Source organism: Eptesicus fuscus, chromosome 20, assembly GCF_027574615.1.
Source record: "Eptesicus fuscus isolate TK198812 chromosome 20, DD_ASM_mEF_20220401, whole genome shotgun sequence".
Lineage (NCBI taxonomy): Eukaryota > Metazoa > Chordata > Mammalia > Chiroptera > Vespertilionidae > Eptesicus > Eptesicus fuscus.
The window spans coordinates 33,891,758-33,908,481 of NC_072492.1; the positions used below are offsets into that span (position 1 = coordinate 33,891,758).

The window sequence follows — 16,724 nt, forward strand, 5'->3', positions numbered from 1 at the left end:
GAGCCGAGCTCGGCCTTCCCCGGGGGCCTGCATGCTCCCAGCCCAGCAGAAACCTCGCCACGTGGGCCCTGGGTGGCCCTGGCAGGGGACACGGAGTCAGGGAGCGCTGGCAGGCGCCGGCCTCCTCAGCCCGCGGAGCCAGTTTGCGGAGTTCCAGCCTCTGAAGACGGCGTTTGTCTCCTGTTCTGTGAGCACACCACTGTGTTCCCCGCTTCACAGACCGGGGTTTGTTCGGGGCGTTAAATGAAGCTCTTCTCTCCGCCACCTCCTCTTCCTCCCTCTGCTTTCCTGCAGCCGCAGGCTTTGGGAGGAGGTTTCCTGTGGGTTTCTGAGACGTGCCTGTGAGCTGTGCCGGCCAGAAGAGCCAGGATCGGGGTTCCCTGGACGCCCTCATCCTGCAAAGGGCTCAGAGGGGTGGAGAGAAGGGAGCCCAGCGCCTCTGAGGTGGCTGAGGTCAGGCCTGGCTCAGAGCCATCCATCCGGCCCAGGTAAATCCTGTGAGCAACCGTCCTTTGCCCCAAACCGGTCACCCCTTCTCTTCCTGGGGAGTCTCTGGGCTTGTGAGTGACCCCGACTGGTGTCCTCATGAGCCTACCCATGAGGAGAGCTCTTCCTTCCATTGCTGCTGTGCCATCGCCATCCTTCTATTTGGGAAAATCCCTGCTGGGTCCTCCCAGCCCTGGGTCCCAACCAGGGGCACCACTCGGGGTGTGTGTGTGTGTGTGTGTGTGTGTGTGTGTGTGTGTGTGTGTGTGTCTGGGGGCAGCAAGAGCCCTAGGCTGGGTGGCGAGTCCGTGGCCCACTCTTGGTCTGCCCCTCGGAAGCCCATTTCATGTCTCCATCCTGTTCTGGACTCCGGCTTTGGGAGGAGCGTGCAGGCGAGAGCTCCTTCCTCGCTCTTCCTGAGGCTGCGCAGGAGGTGGCTGCACCCACAGTTCCTGCCCTGTCCTCACGGCTCCCTCCTCCAGGCCCCCACGCCTGCCTCCACCAGTCCAGCCCCGGAGTGCACAGGCTCCTTCTGCAGCTCGCCCTGGTGTGCTCACCATCCCTTAACCTTGCCCGCACCTTTGTCAACAGCCCTGCACTAACGCCCTTCAACCACCCTGTGCTGGGCCCTCAGGAAGCCACGTGATCTGACCTCGGCTGAGGTGTCTGGAGGCCAATCCAGGAAGGGGTCCCAGAGCCCTGGGGACCGTGAGGGGACAGGCGCAGGGGGCTGAAGAGGGAGAACCAGCACCAGTGCCCACAACCTTAGTGTGCCAGGCAAGTTCCAGAGGGACGTGGAGAGGGAGTGGTTTGTTTCCCCAATGCCTCCTTCCTGCAGTCCTGGGGTGGGTCCATGGGTAAGGTGACCAGATCGTCCCGCTTTTGGCGGGACAAAACCGATTTTTAACAATTTGTCCCGCGTCCCACGGCGTTTTAAAAAAGTCCCTATTTATTCTTTCCAAAAATAGGGACTTTTTAAAAATGCCGTGGGACGCGGGACAAATTGTGAAAAATCGGGACTGTCCCGCCAAAAGCGGGACGATCTGGTCACCTTATCCATGGGGGCAGATCCGCACTCCCAGCCCCAGGAACCACCTGCTGGCCCTGCGTCGGGCAGCGAAGGGCAAGTGCTGAGTCAGGGTGGATTTTAAGCTGAGCCATCTCAGCTGGCTAAGCACCGGGGGCCGCCCCAGATGGCTGTGCAGGCCACACATTGTGCACCTCGAAGGTGCCACTGATACCACAGTCTGAGCGCGTGCTGGGCAACCTGCACAACCATTTGTGGCAGCCCCATGGACTATCACCCGCTTGGTTCAGGGTTGGCCCCCAGGAAGCAGAGAGAGAGGACAGGAGAGGAAGAGGAGAAGGCGAGGGAGGCTGGGTGGGAGGGAGATTCGGCCGAATTATTTCAGGTTCTGGGCCCGGCCAGCACAGCCCGACACGGTCCCAGGCTCCATGGGATAGAAAAGCACGCTGTTCTATTCCTCCAGATGACTCAGAACTCAAGTCCTTCCTCTTAGAAAATCACACACGGAAAGAGCCACGAGCCGGTGCTGAGTGATTTGTGCCTCCTCTGAGGACACTGGCATCGATTCCCCATAAAGGCAGCCGGGCCTGAGGCCCTGGGGTGCCGCTGGGAGTGCTCCACGTGTGTCTGGGCTGGTGCGAAAGGGAAAACGACTTCAAAGCGGCGCCGCTTTTCCCATTCCAGGCTCCTTCCCTGGCTGCGGCCCCTGCTGCCTCGCAGGGAGGCCGAGGGATGGGGCCTGGACTGAGGCGTGGAGCTGGGTTGGTCCTGCGGGTTCAGTGTGTGCTGTGACTTGCTCCATTCTGGGGCCAGCCGAGCCACACGGGAGGGCGGGGGGGCTCAGGGGGCAGCTCACGGGCAGACACGGTGGCTCCACCCGTCTGTGCTGAAGACACCTAAGGCCCAGGTATCAGAGGCTGCTCTTGCCACCTTCCTCGCCTTCGCCTCCAGGCTGTCTGGCACCCCAGCAGGCTGTCTTCGTGTGCCACCTACTCTGATTTTAGGAGAGTAGCATGCTGGGTGTGTGGGGAGGGGTGGGCGGGCGGGCCCAGGGCTGGCAGGGGAATGTGCTCCGGTGTCACAGTCCCCCAGGGATGCTGGGTCTGGGCAAGCCTGCATCTCTAGCCTCCGGGCCCCAGGCCCAGCGGCAGCAGCCAGCTCCTCGGAGCTAGCCACACCCAGCAGCCCCGAGGAGTGGGGACGCCCACACCCCCATCTACTCTCCCCAGGCCTCAGTCTCCCCGGGCCTGGGCCTATCAGCCAAGTAACTCCATGGGATCCCCGCACGTCATGGCAACGCAGGACAGAACTCCATCCTCGGACTCAGAAAGGGAGCGACAAGCGCATCCGGAGAACGGCATCCTCTCCACCCCCACAAACCCCGTCTTTCCTCCAGCCGCCCACCTGCCACCGGGCTGCCCGCCCCCTCCCCCCCCCCCCCACACACACACAAAGGAAGCAAGGGGTCTGACACTCACGAAGGAGGTACTCCGAGCTGTCGTGGTCATAGTCATTGTCCTCTGGGAAGTGATTGATCCGGAAGCAGTGCCCTTTGTAGATCCCTGGAGGGAACAGGAGGGAAGGGATGTGGGGGCTGTGCCAGGGGGTCATTCACTCGCCCCTTCACTCTGGACTCGGTCACTGCACGTGTGCCAGGCCCTGTGCAGGCCCCGGGCACGGAGAGAGGGGAAAGGCTCAGGCGTCGCAGTGGGAAGGCGCCCCAAAGGTGACCACGTCATCTACGGTGAAAGGACACACCATCCATAACTATCCGGGACGAGAGACCTCCGGCGGAACCGACCTGGGCAAGCAGGACGTGCGATCCCCGACCCAAGGGGACAGCAGAGCCACGTCCGAAAAAAATGGCCAAGAATCTGCCACCGGGGACTGGGCGGAGGCGGCCTTCTGGGCAGAGAAGGAGGTGGTGAGGAGACCGGGTGCGGGGGCAGGGCTGGCGAGTTTGGGGAGCGGAGGGGAGGTTGGTGAGGCTGGAGCTTGGCCGGCCTGTGTAGGGGGAGGGGTGGGGGCTGAGGAGGGGGCTGCAGGCTGTATGGGGAGGGGTTTGGTCTGTCTGTATCTTCTCCTCTCTCAAACACACAGGCATGGCCAGTCCCTCCCCCAGGTACACGCCGAATCCGCACAACAGATTGCAATCCCCTCATTCAGGCGGATGGAAGGAAGAGAACGTGGAGCGGGAGAAACTTCCAGAAAGGCCGGGGCATCTCCTGATCGCCTGGCTTCCCCTGCCCACTGTGAGAAGCACCTTCCTAGATGGGAGGCAGGACCCGTGGGTAGTTTAGTGACCGCAGGAAGGCAGGCCAGTCCTCCCTTCCAGAACCTTCCATCCAGTTCTCCCAGTCCCTGCTCTCCCACAGTCTGGGAACGCCCAGGGCAGAACTGGACACGGTGGAGAGGTGGGCACACAGGGTGTCAGGCCCGGCCCTGCCAGCCAACCCCTCACACCGGGGCAGCCTCCGGCTCCTGCAAGGAGCTCATCTTGCCGCCCCGCAGGCCAGGCTGGGCGGGCCTCCAGCTCGGCCCACTTCATGTCCTGCAGCTGCAGCCAAGCGCCCTGCTGGCCCCGGCGCTCCGCCTGACCTCACACAGAGGGGGAAGCCGGGCCTGCGTCAGGCCAGCGGCCGTCTAATCAGGAGCAGCCGCTGATGGGCATGGGCAGGCTGCTCTCCCGTCGTTTACCAATTAGCTGTCCTCCTGGCTGCTTCCCCGAGCTTCCCCCGCCGTCGGCTGCCTCCGGAGAGCGAGGGTGCTGGGTAAGGTCCCCTGTTTCCTGCAGGTCCATGGGACTCCGGCCTCGGGGGCCACTGGTGGGTGGGCCGGGCTTGGTGAGGGACAGAGGAGGGTCTCAGGTGGTGCCTTGAGTGTCTGACTTCGACCGTGTTCTCTGTGCCACGTCAAACACAACTTACTGCCCGCCTCAGTCTCCTCCTCTGCAGAACGGAGATAACCACAGGCCTTATCGCCTAAGGCCGTGGTCGGCAAACTCATTAGTCAACGGAGCCAAATATCAACAGTACAACGATTGAGATTTCTTTTGAGAGCCAAATTTTTTTTAAACTTAAACTTCTTCTAACGCCACTTCTTCAAAATAGACTCACCCAGGCCGAGGTATTTTGTGGAAGAGCCACACTCAAGGGGCCCAAGAGCCGCGGTGTGCCGCTCTGTTGACTAATGAGTTTGCCGACCACTGGGATAGGGGCTTAATCACAAGGAACAACAGCCTGTAATTATTGGAATCGAGAGCCTAGGTCAGTGGTCGGCAAACTCATTAGTCAACAGAGCGGCAAACCGAGGCTCGCGAGCCACATGTGGCTCACGAGCCGCAGTTTGCCGACCACTGGCCTAAGGATTTGGCACAAGATAATACGTAAAAGGCACTTAGATGTTTCTTGGCCTCTGGTGATGGCTCCAAGCAGGTTTGCTGCTATTGGATCCAGAAATCACACACCCTCTACTCAGTGGGTCCTTCTTCTTTCTTGAGTGAGCGAGTTGGCAGAGAATCACAAGTGTTTGTGATCAAGAGCGAGAGCACCCATTCTGGCCCAGCCACACCCTCCTCTCTTTCCTGGCTCCCATACCCCAGACTCAGAGCAAGCATTTTCCAGGCCCGATGTGCCTCCCGCACTTGCCCTGGCTGGGGATGGAACCTACAACCTGGGCATGTGCCTTGACCGGGGTTTGAACCCATGGCCTTCCGGTGCATGGAACGATGCTCCAATCAACTGAGCTACACTGGCCAGGACTCCAGCTATTTCTAATGCTGCTATAAACTTTCAGGTACAGGTTTTGGGAGGAACCTCAGTTTTCATTTCTCTGGGATAAATGCCCAGGAATGCAAATGCTGGCTCATACGAGAGTTGCATGTTTTGCTTTATAAGGGTCTGATAAACGGGTTTCAAGAATGCCTATATCCTTATTTTTAAAATGGAATTATACTCTAAAACCTGCTTTTTCCATTGAACAATATGTACAAACATCTCTCCAGGTCAATACCTATAGATCTTACTTTTAAGAAAACCTGTTTATTATTTATGTATATTTTTTCATTGTTGATGGTATTACAGATGTCTCCCATTTACCCCCCCCCCCCCCCCCCTTTACTCCCATCCTCCCAGCCCCTATCCACTCATCCCAGGTCTTCACCACCTTACTGCCCATGAGCTATGCATGTAAGTATATAAGTTCTTGGTTTATCTCTTCTCATCCTCCCAACCCCACATCAAGTTATGTCAGTCTGTTCCATGCCTCCATGCCTTGGGTCTTATTTTGTTAGTCAATTCGTTTTGTTCATTAGATTCCACAAATAAGTGAAATCATGTGATATTTGTCTTTCTCGGATTGGCTTGTTTCACTTAGCATAATATTCTCTAGGTCCATCCACACTGTCCCAAAGGGAAAGAGATTCCTCTTTTTTATAGCTGCATAGTATTCCATTGTGTAAATGTCCTACAACTTTTGTATCCATTCGTCTACTGATGGGCACTTGGGCTGTTTCCAAATCTTAGCTATTGAAAATTGTGCTGCTATGAACATAGGGGTGGATATATCCTTTCTGATTGGTGTGTCGGGATTTTTAGGATATATTCCCAGAAGTGGGATTACTGAGTCAAACGGAAGTTCCATTTTTAATTTTTTGAGGAAACTCCATACTGTTTTCCATAGTGGCTACACCAGTCTGCATTTCCACCAGCAGTGTACTAGGGTTCCCTTTCCCCCCACATCCTCGCCAGCATTTGTTGTTTGGTGATTTTTTGATGATAGCCATTCTGATTGGTGTGAGGTGATATCTCATTGTGGTTTTACTTTGTGTCTCTCTGGTGATCAGTGACTTTGATCATTTTTTCATATGTCTCTTGGCCATTTGTATGTCCTCTTTGGAGAAATGTCTATTCAGGTCTTCTGCCCATTTTTCAATTGGATTTTGTCTTCCTTTTGTTGAGTGGCATGAGTGCTTTATATCTTGGATATTAACCCAAAGAACCATAAGTTGGTATTAATCCAAAAGTTGCTGAAAATCCTGGAAGGAAATGAATAGTGTAGGGACCAGTGGGATAAATCTTGCTCCAACACTGATAATGCTGAAAGGAAAATATGCTTTGACAGAAATGAGGAAACCATGTATTTATACATTCGATCTGAAAATAAAACTCAGGTTTTGAAACATTAGCTTGGGTATACACATGATTGTTCCAAATCTCTTCCAATGTATTTTGCTGACCTTATCTCTATAGGAGGCAGCCCACTGATGTTCCGCTCTCACATCAATGTTTCTGTCTCTCCCCGTCTCTCTTTCTCTCTCTCTAAAAATCAATAAAAAATCTGAAGGAAAAAAAAAACAACCCCCACACAAAACAAAACTCAGGAATTGGGCCAGAGGGAGCTCTCCCTGCCCTAAGAGTCTAGGGATGTACACATACATCACAAACCACCTCTGTTAAAGGAAACATCTGGAAAGAAATATCTCAAAGTGTGTGCAGTGTTTCGCTTTGGGTGATAGGGTTATGAGCGAATTAAAATTCTCTTCTTTAGGTTTTTTTCTGTATTTTTGGAGCCTTCCACGATGCATGGAAATGAACCAATATGGCTTGTTAAAAGAAAGGAAACCGAATCTTTGATTCCGACTGAAAGGGTGGCGGTGTGTCTGAGATGAGCACAGACCCGCCTGGACGTGGAAGCAGGTGAATGGGATGTGATCCGTGGTGCTGGGAGTGTGTGCCGGCAGGTTAGCCTCTGGGCTGGGCTGGTCGTGTCTGAGATGCCATGCCCTTAGCTAGGATGACCAGGCCTCAGGGAACAGGGACATAGGTAAAACCAGGAAAGTCCCAGGCACACGGGATGAGTTGGTCACGCCGTGAGTCACTCCAGGGTGCCCCCACAGTGGGCCACCTCAGAGGTCTGTCGTGACCAAGGGAACCCTGGAGGAAAGAATGCTCGAGGGAGACTTAATAATGGTGATCACCTGCTTTTCACAAGCACGAGTTCACGAGCTCCTCACTCGCTCTAACCAGCGGCTGCGGACACCTATTGAGAGCGAACGGACACCCTGAGCCGCTCCTCGTGCTACTCTGCCCCCCTTTTACTCCAGCCTTCACTGATGCAGCCACCAGCGCTGCCCACACAGCACCTGCCGGTGCCTCCATTCAGCGGCACCAGCTACTTCTTGCTTTTTGCCCCATGGCTCTGGGTGGATGGCCAGGGGAGCTGCCTTGCACCTGTGTGTGTGGATGCTAAAAGCTCGAGGGATTACCTTTGAGCAGGAAGATGGGAGCTGGTGGATAAATGTTCCCATCCTCCAGGCTTGGATCCACTCCACCTGCTTAAGGGAGGCAGGTCCAGCAGTACCGAGTCAAGGGATGATCCACTCAGGGTCACTCCTGCACTGGTGCTCCCTCTATTTCAGTGTCACTCCTCCCAGCCCTCCCCCATGCCCGATCCCTAGGAGGACCCCCCCCCAATAAACACCGCCTGCTTGCAAGCCCTGCCCAGGCTAAGATGAAAGCTCATGTGCTGAGCACCTTTGATGCATCAGCCCATTTCATCTTTGTAATAAGACTCTTTTGAAGCCGGAAGAAAGAGGCTGAGAGATGTTGAAGGACCTGTCTTCACCACCCTCGCTGCAGAGGCCCAGCTGTGGGCGATCAGACAATCTCCCTTACGCTGCAAAGGAAAGTCTTCGCCCACTTTAAAGACGGGGCTCAGGGGACACCTGGGTGCACGTGGCAGGGCGTGGCCCCTGGAGTCCAGCTCCTCGAAGTCTCATCATTTCCTCTGGCCCCAGCCTGACGCTGCCTTTCCAGGAAACCCCTGGGCCGCTGGCCTTTCTCCCCAAGGCTGATCAGGATTTTAAAATGCTCTCCAATGGGGTCTCCAGGCCTTGGCAGAGGCAGCTGGAGGTGGGCGGGGCTGTTGGAGAAGGAGGCCCACGTGGAAGGCCCCTTCCGGCTCCAGGACAGGATGTGAGCCCACCGCCAGAGGGGCCAGGAGAAGAGGGCGCTGAGTGGGGCTTTCCTGCAACCGTCCTTCCCACAACACTATTTGTACTGAGCACACACGACTGTGCCCGGCGCCGGAGCTACAGGTCTGAGGTAGGCATCGCCCTAAGCTCCCGTTCTGGGGTGACTGGGAAGACAGATGAAATAAGTGACTGTCAGTCTCTTTTTGGGTGGTGAGAAGAGCAGGCAGGCGGGGGAAGGGGTTGGAGGTGTTTTAGGTCCGGAGCTCCTATCCCGAACTTGTGGCTGAGCGCAAAGCTGAGGTTGGGGCCTCAGGTGTGGGTCCACATCTGCGAACAGATACCCCTGTGGGATTTCAAAATATCCCCCCCATTCCCACCCTCCCGGTCAGTTGGAGGAGTGGAACATCCCAGAAGAGGCCCAGCTGCTGATTGGGGCCGCTCAGACGGGAGGAGGAGGGAGAATGAGAACCACATGGGGCCAGACAGTCCACCAGTTTCATTTGAATCATCTGTGTTGGAAAACAACCCAACACTTCTAAATGGCTATCCATTTGAACTTTGTAATCACTTGAAGTGGCTGTGTCCTACTGTACCTTGGGTCATTGCATGCCGGGCACAGCCCTGGTCCAAGGGCCAAATGGACCAAGTCCTTATCTCAAAGTGGGGCACCTGGGAGGAGCTCCCCGTCCTGATGCCAATCACTTGCCAGGATGGCTTCCCCTCCGGTGTTTTCCCAGAGCTGCTTATCTGTGAGCCTGACCCTAACCTCCTGTGGGAACAGACTAGCAGGACCGGAGGGCTGTATGTCTCCAGAAAGGACCCAGGCATTCATGGAGGAGGTGGAGAACTGAGAGGGGGCAGGGTTTTGGCCAGGCTGGTGGGTGAGGACTTGGGGGAAGAGTGTTATCTCACAAAGAGAATGATGGCAAGGATTTGCTTAGCACCTGTTATGTGCCAGGCACTACTTTCAAACATCTGACATTTATTAACTCCCTTCACCTTCAGCATAACCCTATGAGGTCGAGAGGGTTACTGACGCTATTTGCTACTAGGTGCCCTAGTCAGGACTCGAACCTAGGCCACCCGAATTCAGAGTGTGTACCCTTACCCACTCCCCCCCACTCCCACCCCCTGCCTGGAGGCAGGACACAGTGTGTTTTCTGAGCTACATGTAATTCTGACTGGCTGGAGCATGATGGGGGAATGTGGGTGCCCGACACGCTTTATGGGTGGGGAAACTCTTGGGCTGAGGGCATTGGCTGATGTTTGAGGCTGAATTAAGCTGTGACTGGAAGATGGAGATGCCCAGGCAGAGGGTGCGCCGGTAGGCCAGCCTTGTGTTCTAGAACCTCAGACAGTATGGCATGGGTAGGGAGCAGCAATGGGGTGCAGCAGATGAGCCGAGGGTCTCACCTGATAGGCTCAGATGGGACCTGATGGTACAGTCTCCATGGAGTCACCTGAGGTTGGAAGACCCTGGGTGGGCAGTGGCCACTCCTGAAAGGAGCAGCAAGGTGTGAAAAGAAGAAAGGCAGTGGCAATCGGTGCGCCTGGTTTGGGGAGACCCAGTTCTTGTCCTTTGATGTGCCTGCAGATGAGCGGTCAGAGGCCAGGATGGAAATGACTTGGCCAAGTTCATTCCAGTGCAAAGAGGCAAGAGTATTCATTTCTAGGCCTGCCACACCGAAGTACCCCAAACCAGGTGGCTTAACTAACAGAAATACCTTGTCTCACAGTTCTGGAGGCCAGAAGGCCAAGATCAAGGTGTGGGCAGGGCTGGTTCCTTCCGAGGGCTCTGAGGAAGGATGCGTTCCAGGCCTCTCAGCGTCCGGGGGTTTGCTGACAATCACTGGTGTTCCTTGGCTTATGGGGCCATCACCTTGATTTTGGTCTTCATCTTCGAATGGCGTTCTCCCTGTGTGTGCCTGTCCATCTCCAAAATTGCCTTTCCCCATAAAGGCACCAGTCATTCTGGATTAGGCTCCACCCTAATGACCTCATTTTAGCTTGGTTATCTCTTTAAAGACCCATACTCCAGATAAGGTCACATTGGGAGGCACTGGGTTAAGACTTCATTTGTGTCCCTGCAAATTCAATGTAAGAATTTGAAGGGACACAATTCAGCTCATCACACAGGTTTTGGAGCAGAGGCTCAGCTAGGTGTCCAGGCCAGTGCTCCAAGTTGCTGTCAACCCAGGCTTCATGCTTCTCCCACCCCTTGAGCTCTTTGCTCCCTGTAATTCTCCTCCCCCTCCCCCACCCCAGAGCTCTCCCTCATAATTCATTGACTTCCATGCTATCTCCAAAGAACACTCCTAATAGCTGTGATTTATCAATTGGCATCCGCTGGCGTCCTCCTAGGGCTGGCCTCTCTCCAGTTGCAGCTAGGCAGGCTGTCGGATAAAGACCAGGCTTGGAGAAGCAGCGTGGACTCAGCTGGACTTTCCTGGCTGAGACCCTGTTAAGCCACTATGACCTTCAGCCCCTTCATCCAACTTATATTCATTGAGCTCCTGTTATGTGATAGATGCTGGGGACCCAGCAGAGTGTCTTCTCACTAAGAAGTCACATCCTCTCTTACTGGACACAGGGATGCACTGTTTCTCAGCTTCCTTTATAGCTCGATGTGGCTATGTGACTGAGTTGGCAAATGGAGTGTGAGCAGAAGTGATGTGTGCCCTTTCTGGATAAGGCTCTGGAGAAGTTGGTGTGCCCCCACCAACTCCATTCGCCCCCCACCCTTCCCACCAGCCACAGGGAATGGTGGAGCCACAAGATGGAAAGGACCTGGGTCCTGAATGCCTTTGTGGAGGAAACCGGCCGTGAAGAGGACCACCCACTCTGCACTGTTCCATGAACAATGAATCCACTTCTTTTATGTTTAAGACATTATATGTTTTGGCATGTTTCAGTTACAGCCAGAGTCAATAATACAAGAAAAAACCAAGACAGACATGGCCTCTGCCATTCTGGGGCTTGCTGCTTATAGTCATTCAGTTATGACGGAGGAAAGAAGCCTGAAAGAGTGGTCCAGCGCCTCGAGAGCACGGCCTTCGCTGAGGAACCTGGCCTCAGCTGCAGGGCAGAGGTCAGGAAAGCTTCTCCCCACTTGGAAAATGGGGAAACATTTTACCATCTTCCAGAGCTGAGGGGAGGCCCGAGGAGGCCCATGGTGGTCAAAGCGTTTTGAGAAGGATAAATTCTGATGATGATGTCACGGTGAGAATATAGTTTTTAGCTCCTCGTTTCTTGGAGATGCTTTTGAACAGACCTGTTTTCTGACTAAAGTGTGGGGAGGAGCCCCCGTGTCCTCTCCATGGCCAAGTGCTTGGGGTTCAGAGCAGTCTCTCTCGGCAATGAGCACAGCGACAACCAGGGTTTCACACTTGCTCTTTTCTGGCTGAGAGTCACTGAGGTGCCTCATTGTCCTTATAGCAGGCGTCCTCAAACTACGGCCCGCGGGCCGCATGCGGGTGTTTTTGCCGTTTTGTTTTTTTACTTCAAAATAAGATATGTGCAGTGTGCATAGGAATTTGTTCATAGTTTTTTTTTTAAAACTATAGTCCGGCCCTCCAACGGTCTGAGGGACAGTGAACTGGCCCCCTGTTTAAAAAGTTTGAGGACCCCTGCCTTATAGGATCTGGCTTGGGTTTTGATGTAAACACGGCTCATCCATTCAGCCCTTTGGTCATTCTTCCTTTTAATTCAGCAATCGTTTATTGATGGCAGGCTGTGGGAGCCCAAAGACACGGGTCCTGCCAGCAAGAACTTATAGCCTCGTCAGGGAGGTGAGTGCACACATCGCCTTAGAACAAGGCAGCCAGTGTAGCACAGGCTACAGGGGAGGTGGCAGGTTCACGGAGTTCCAAAGAATTGGGCCTGAGTGTTGGATGGGTCATCTGGGCAGTTCTGGGAAGGGGCTGGGCTCAGAGCCGGGGGGAAGTAGTATCAGATGTTTGGTGGTTCCGGCACAGAGGCACGTTAGGGAGTTAGGAAAAGAGCAGGTGTGGGGGTGGTGACTGAGGCTGGAAAATGTAGGTGGGGCTGCAGGGAGGTGGCCTGGATTACCCTGCAAAGGGACTGGATTTAATGCCCCCGGCTCCAAGGTGCCACCGTGAGCTTTCCTTAAGCTGGAAAGTCTCTTCAAGGCTGATGCCAGGAGCTCTAGTCCCTCTCGGCTCTGCATGTCTGCGATTTTGTGCCCAGCCTGGCGAGGTGTCACTTGACCCGTTAGGTTGTAGGGCCCCACCCTGGGGCCTGTTGGGCATCTTATTTTAGTCTCAGAGGAGCCCAGCTGCCCGGGAGATCGCAGGCTGCACTCCCCCAGGATTAACAAGCGCTCTCTTCATTTGTTCCCCTCACATTGGAGCTCCTTGTGAGGAGGGACACATTTAAGCTCTGGCTCAGCCGGCAGCTTCCTGCAGCTGCCAGACGGGCCATGGCAGCCTCAGTAGCCACTGCTGCCAGGAGTGCAGGGTGAGGAGGCCAGCGGGACCTTGGACTCAGCCTGCCGCCCCCTTGCTCCCTGTCACTCACAAAGAGACAGCCATGTTCAGGAGCATGGGGCCTCAACTTGCAGTATTTCAGACCTGACAGAGGATGAATTCTATAGGGACGTGGACCCCAAGTCTCTTCCCTCAGTTCTAGTCTGTGACCAGGCAGCAGACAGAGGGCTCCATCTCCAAGCCACCTCCTATCTCTAGCAAGTCTAGGTGACGACTAGGTCCAGTGGGCTGTTTCCTCCAAATGGGACAACCCAGGGGAAGGCCAGTGGAGGATTTGGGGGAGAAGACACCCTTGTTATCAGCATCAAGAAGGTGGTACCTGTTGCATTGGGGCTGGGCTCTGGTTCAATGTCCACTAGGTGATGGGGGTCTGTCAGGAACCAGTTCTGGTTCAAGCCCCTTCCCCAGGCAGTAGGTTTCCCAGAGACAACTCTATTTCTGCCCCAAACTCTTATCTCTATAGACCTGAAACTGGAGATCAGTTAGTCTGGTAAACTGCGGCATCTCTCTAGATCCTGGGCTCTAGGGATTCTGTGCTTGGACAGCTTGGCAGTGACTCAGGGGGCAGGAAGTGGGGAGAGAAAGGGTGGGCCATCTGCCCACTGCTAAGCCCATCCCGAGGCTCTGATGTGCCTCTGAGGTGTTCCTGTGGGAATGGGTCCCTCACATAGGTGGTCCCGCCCCAGCCAGAGATCCTAGCCCACATCTGTCCTGAGCTTGACCAATCAGATGCACTCTTGGGAGTGTTAATTTGGATCAGAGGATGCCCAGGGACTGAAAGATGTTGGGGAGTTCACCAACGGGGTATTTTCTTAGTGGTCTGTGCTGCCGGCTACAAAGCTTCTGGTTCCCCCCTCCCTCAGTCTTGGCTGTTAAACTCCTTCAATGCTTTGGGACCCTCCACACCCAATAAAGTCCTCTTTGGAGATCAGGCCAGAAGTTGATTTCTGTGCCTGGAACCAGGAGAACCCTAACCTCCAACCAGCCGCATCTTCCAACCCAGTTCTCATGGGCTCCGAAGCCCGAGTCATACTTCCTTCCTCAGGGCACGCCTGCAACACTATTACAAGGTACAAAAAGGGGCACAGGCTCCCCAGAGACTACAGGGCCAGTGGGGGAGAAGGGGCGTTGCATCGGGGGATGGGGGTGCTGATCAACAGTCCCCATGCACCATGTGGAAGCTGTGTGACCTGTGAGTTTCAGCCTCTTGAGATGTCAGTCATCTGGGAAAGCAAGCACTGGGTTGACCAGTTAGCCGTACAGCATCTGTTTCCTGATGGACAATGTGGGGTGTCAATGGACTTCACACAGTTTCCAGGAGGAACAGGAAATGAGACCATTTGGAGTCAGCATGGAAACAGCTCCCAGAAGTGGCGACTTCTCCTCCATTCCAATAAGAAAAAGTCTTCCTACCTGCGGGTGGCCCATGAACCAAGCCCTGGAACCACGTCTCCTCCCACACAGTGCTGCCATCGAAAGGGATGCCTGCTGTGAAGACCTCAGATACAGCTCTAGGGTCCCAGAGGTCCCCGTCCTCCCCACCAGCTCCTGCCCACCCATCCTGGCCCTCGACAGGAGGCAGGACCCTGGCTTCGCTCTCACCACCCGCCATCCCTCATCTCTCACCGTGAGTTCTTCAAGAACCCACAGCGCCTCCTCCAACCCTTCGCTGCAGAGAAGCCGGGATTTTCCAGGCTTCCTGCCGAGATTCATAATTGAACGGAGCTGGGGAGATTTCCCCAACCAATAGCTGGTTTTCTCTCCTAACACAGGGAAATGGGTGTTCAGTTATTGTCTCTGTGGTTTTTCTATTCGTATCTGCTTGATAACTGCGGCTTGGAGGAAATCTTAGTACCAAGATTTGAATGCTTTTTCCCCTTTGTTTCTTTCTCTCCTTTAATGAGGAGCAAATATGAAGCTCCAAGGGGTCAAAGGGCTCGCTACAGCTTCCAGGCTTTTCTGTTGGTTTCCCCTGCAGATCTCTGGAAAGTTATGCTCCAATAACCCGAGTTTTAACTGAAGGCCTGGGTGAGGGAAGGGAACCACATTGTGCAACCACAGGCTTCTAGAAAGGCTCCTGGGACCATCCACTTCATCCCCTTTACTTGACACTTTAAGAACCTGATGCCTGTGGAGGAGTAGGGCCATTTCCCTGGCGACAGAGCCAAACTAGAACCCTGTTCTCTTGACTTCAAGTTCAGTGCTATTTGCCAATCCCCCCTTGCAAGGGTTCTCAACCGGGCAATTTTGCCTCCAGGAGACAAAGTCTGGAAACAGTTTTAATTGTCAGGACTGAGGATGGTGGTGATACTGGTAGCTAGTGGGTGGGGACCAGGGATGCTGCTAATCATCCTACAATGCACTGGGCAGCCCCATATTAAAGAAGGATCCGGCCTAGAGTATCAACAAAGGTTTGTGATGCCTGAGTGGCCTGCAGAGCTCTGACTCCTCCTTCCTCAAGTCCAGTACAGACATTGCTAATCAGTTACAGTGCTTTTTTTTTTTTCCTGATCACAGTCTAAATCAAGCATGTCAAACTTGCGGCCTGCATGCCTCGTTTATTTGGCACGTGTTAGCCGTTGAGTTTGACATGCTTGGTCTAAATGCTTCTCAAAGCAGCATTCCATGCAGGGCTACCAGTCGAGGTGATACCTAGATCATCCCATGGCTGAATACCATAGAGGTGGCAGGTTCTGAATCATTCCACTCGGGTTTGAGTCCTGGCTCCATCATCACCTACTAGCTGTTTGATTTGGGGTCATAATGAACTGCTCTGTGCCTCATTTTTCCCATCTGTGAAATGGGGCTCAGAAATGGGAAACCTTCCAAAGGCTGCTTGAGGGATTAAACAAGTTAATGTAGTCTTTGAATGTCACTATGTCTGGGACACCATATACTTAAAACATGTAAGCTGTCATTTTTTAAAAATATGTTTTTATTGATTTCAAAGAGGGAAGGAGAGGGAGAGAGAGATAGAAACATCAATGATGGGAAAGAATCATAGATTGGCTGCCTCCTGCATGCCCCCTATTGGGGATCAAACCTGAAAATGGGGCATGTGCCCTAACCAGGAATCGAACCGTGACCTCCTGGTTCATAGGTGGGTGCTCAAGCAGTGAGCCACATGAGCTGGGCATAAGCTGTTATCATCAGTCCTGCTCTCGTGACAATGAGGTATCTGAAGGGTACTGGCCATGTTTGTCAGGACTGACATGGACTCTTCCTCATATACCCATGCCATGGCAGCTTTTAAAATGAGCATATTTCAAATCGTTGATTTGATTCTCAGAATCCTCTACTCTACTGTTGAATCCCTGTAAATTATTATTTCAGTTAGTGTATGCTTAATTTCTGCCTGTCCTTTTTCATGTCTTTGACATTCTCACTAAGAACCTTGACAATCTCATGAAAGCCCTTGAGTAACCTTATAATCATGGTTTTGAACTCTATCCAGTAGTTTGCTTCCATTTGTGACATGTTTGTTTCTATGTATTAGGCAGAGCTGCTACATCTCCTGGAATTGGTAGAGTGGCCTTGTGTAGTAGGTGTCCTATAGGGCCCAGTGGCTCAGCCTCCCCAGTCACCTGAGCTGGGCACTCTAGGTGTGCCCCTTTGTGGGTTGTGTGCATGGTCTTGTTGTAGTTAAGTCTTGATTGCTGATGGTGTCACTGGAAGGAATTGACCTCCAGGCCAATTGGCTGTGAGGACCAGCTGCAACTACAGTGGGAAGAAC

The 16,724-nt window shown here is 53.9% G+C and overlaps 1 protein-coding gene across 1 annotated transcript in view; it reads right to left on the minus strand.

Annotated features, from left to right (window-relative positions):
• Nucleotides 1-16,724, minus strand: part of CACNG4 (calcium voltage-gated channel auxiliary subunit gamma 4) — a 47,863-nt gene that overhangs the window by 4,401 nt on the left and 26,738 nt on the right. Inside the window, exon 2 of the mRNA XM_008149403.3 lies at nucleotides 2,992-3,075. Within this exon, the coding sequence (XP_008147625.2) occupies nucleotides 2,992-3,075 (84 nt within the window). The remainder of the gene's footprint in view (nucleotides 1-2,991; nucleotides 3,076-16,724) is intronic.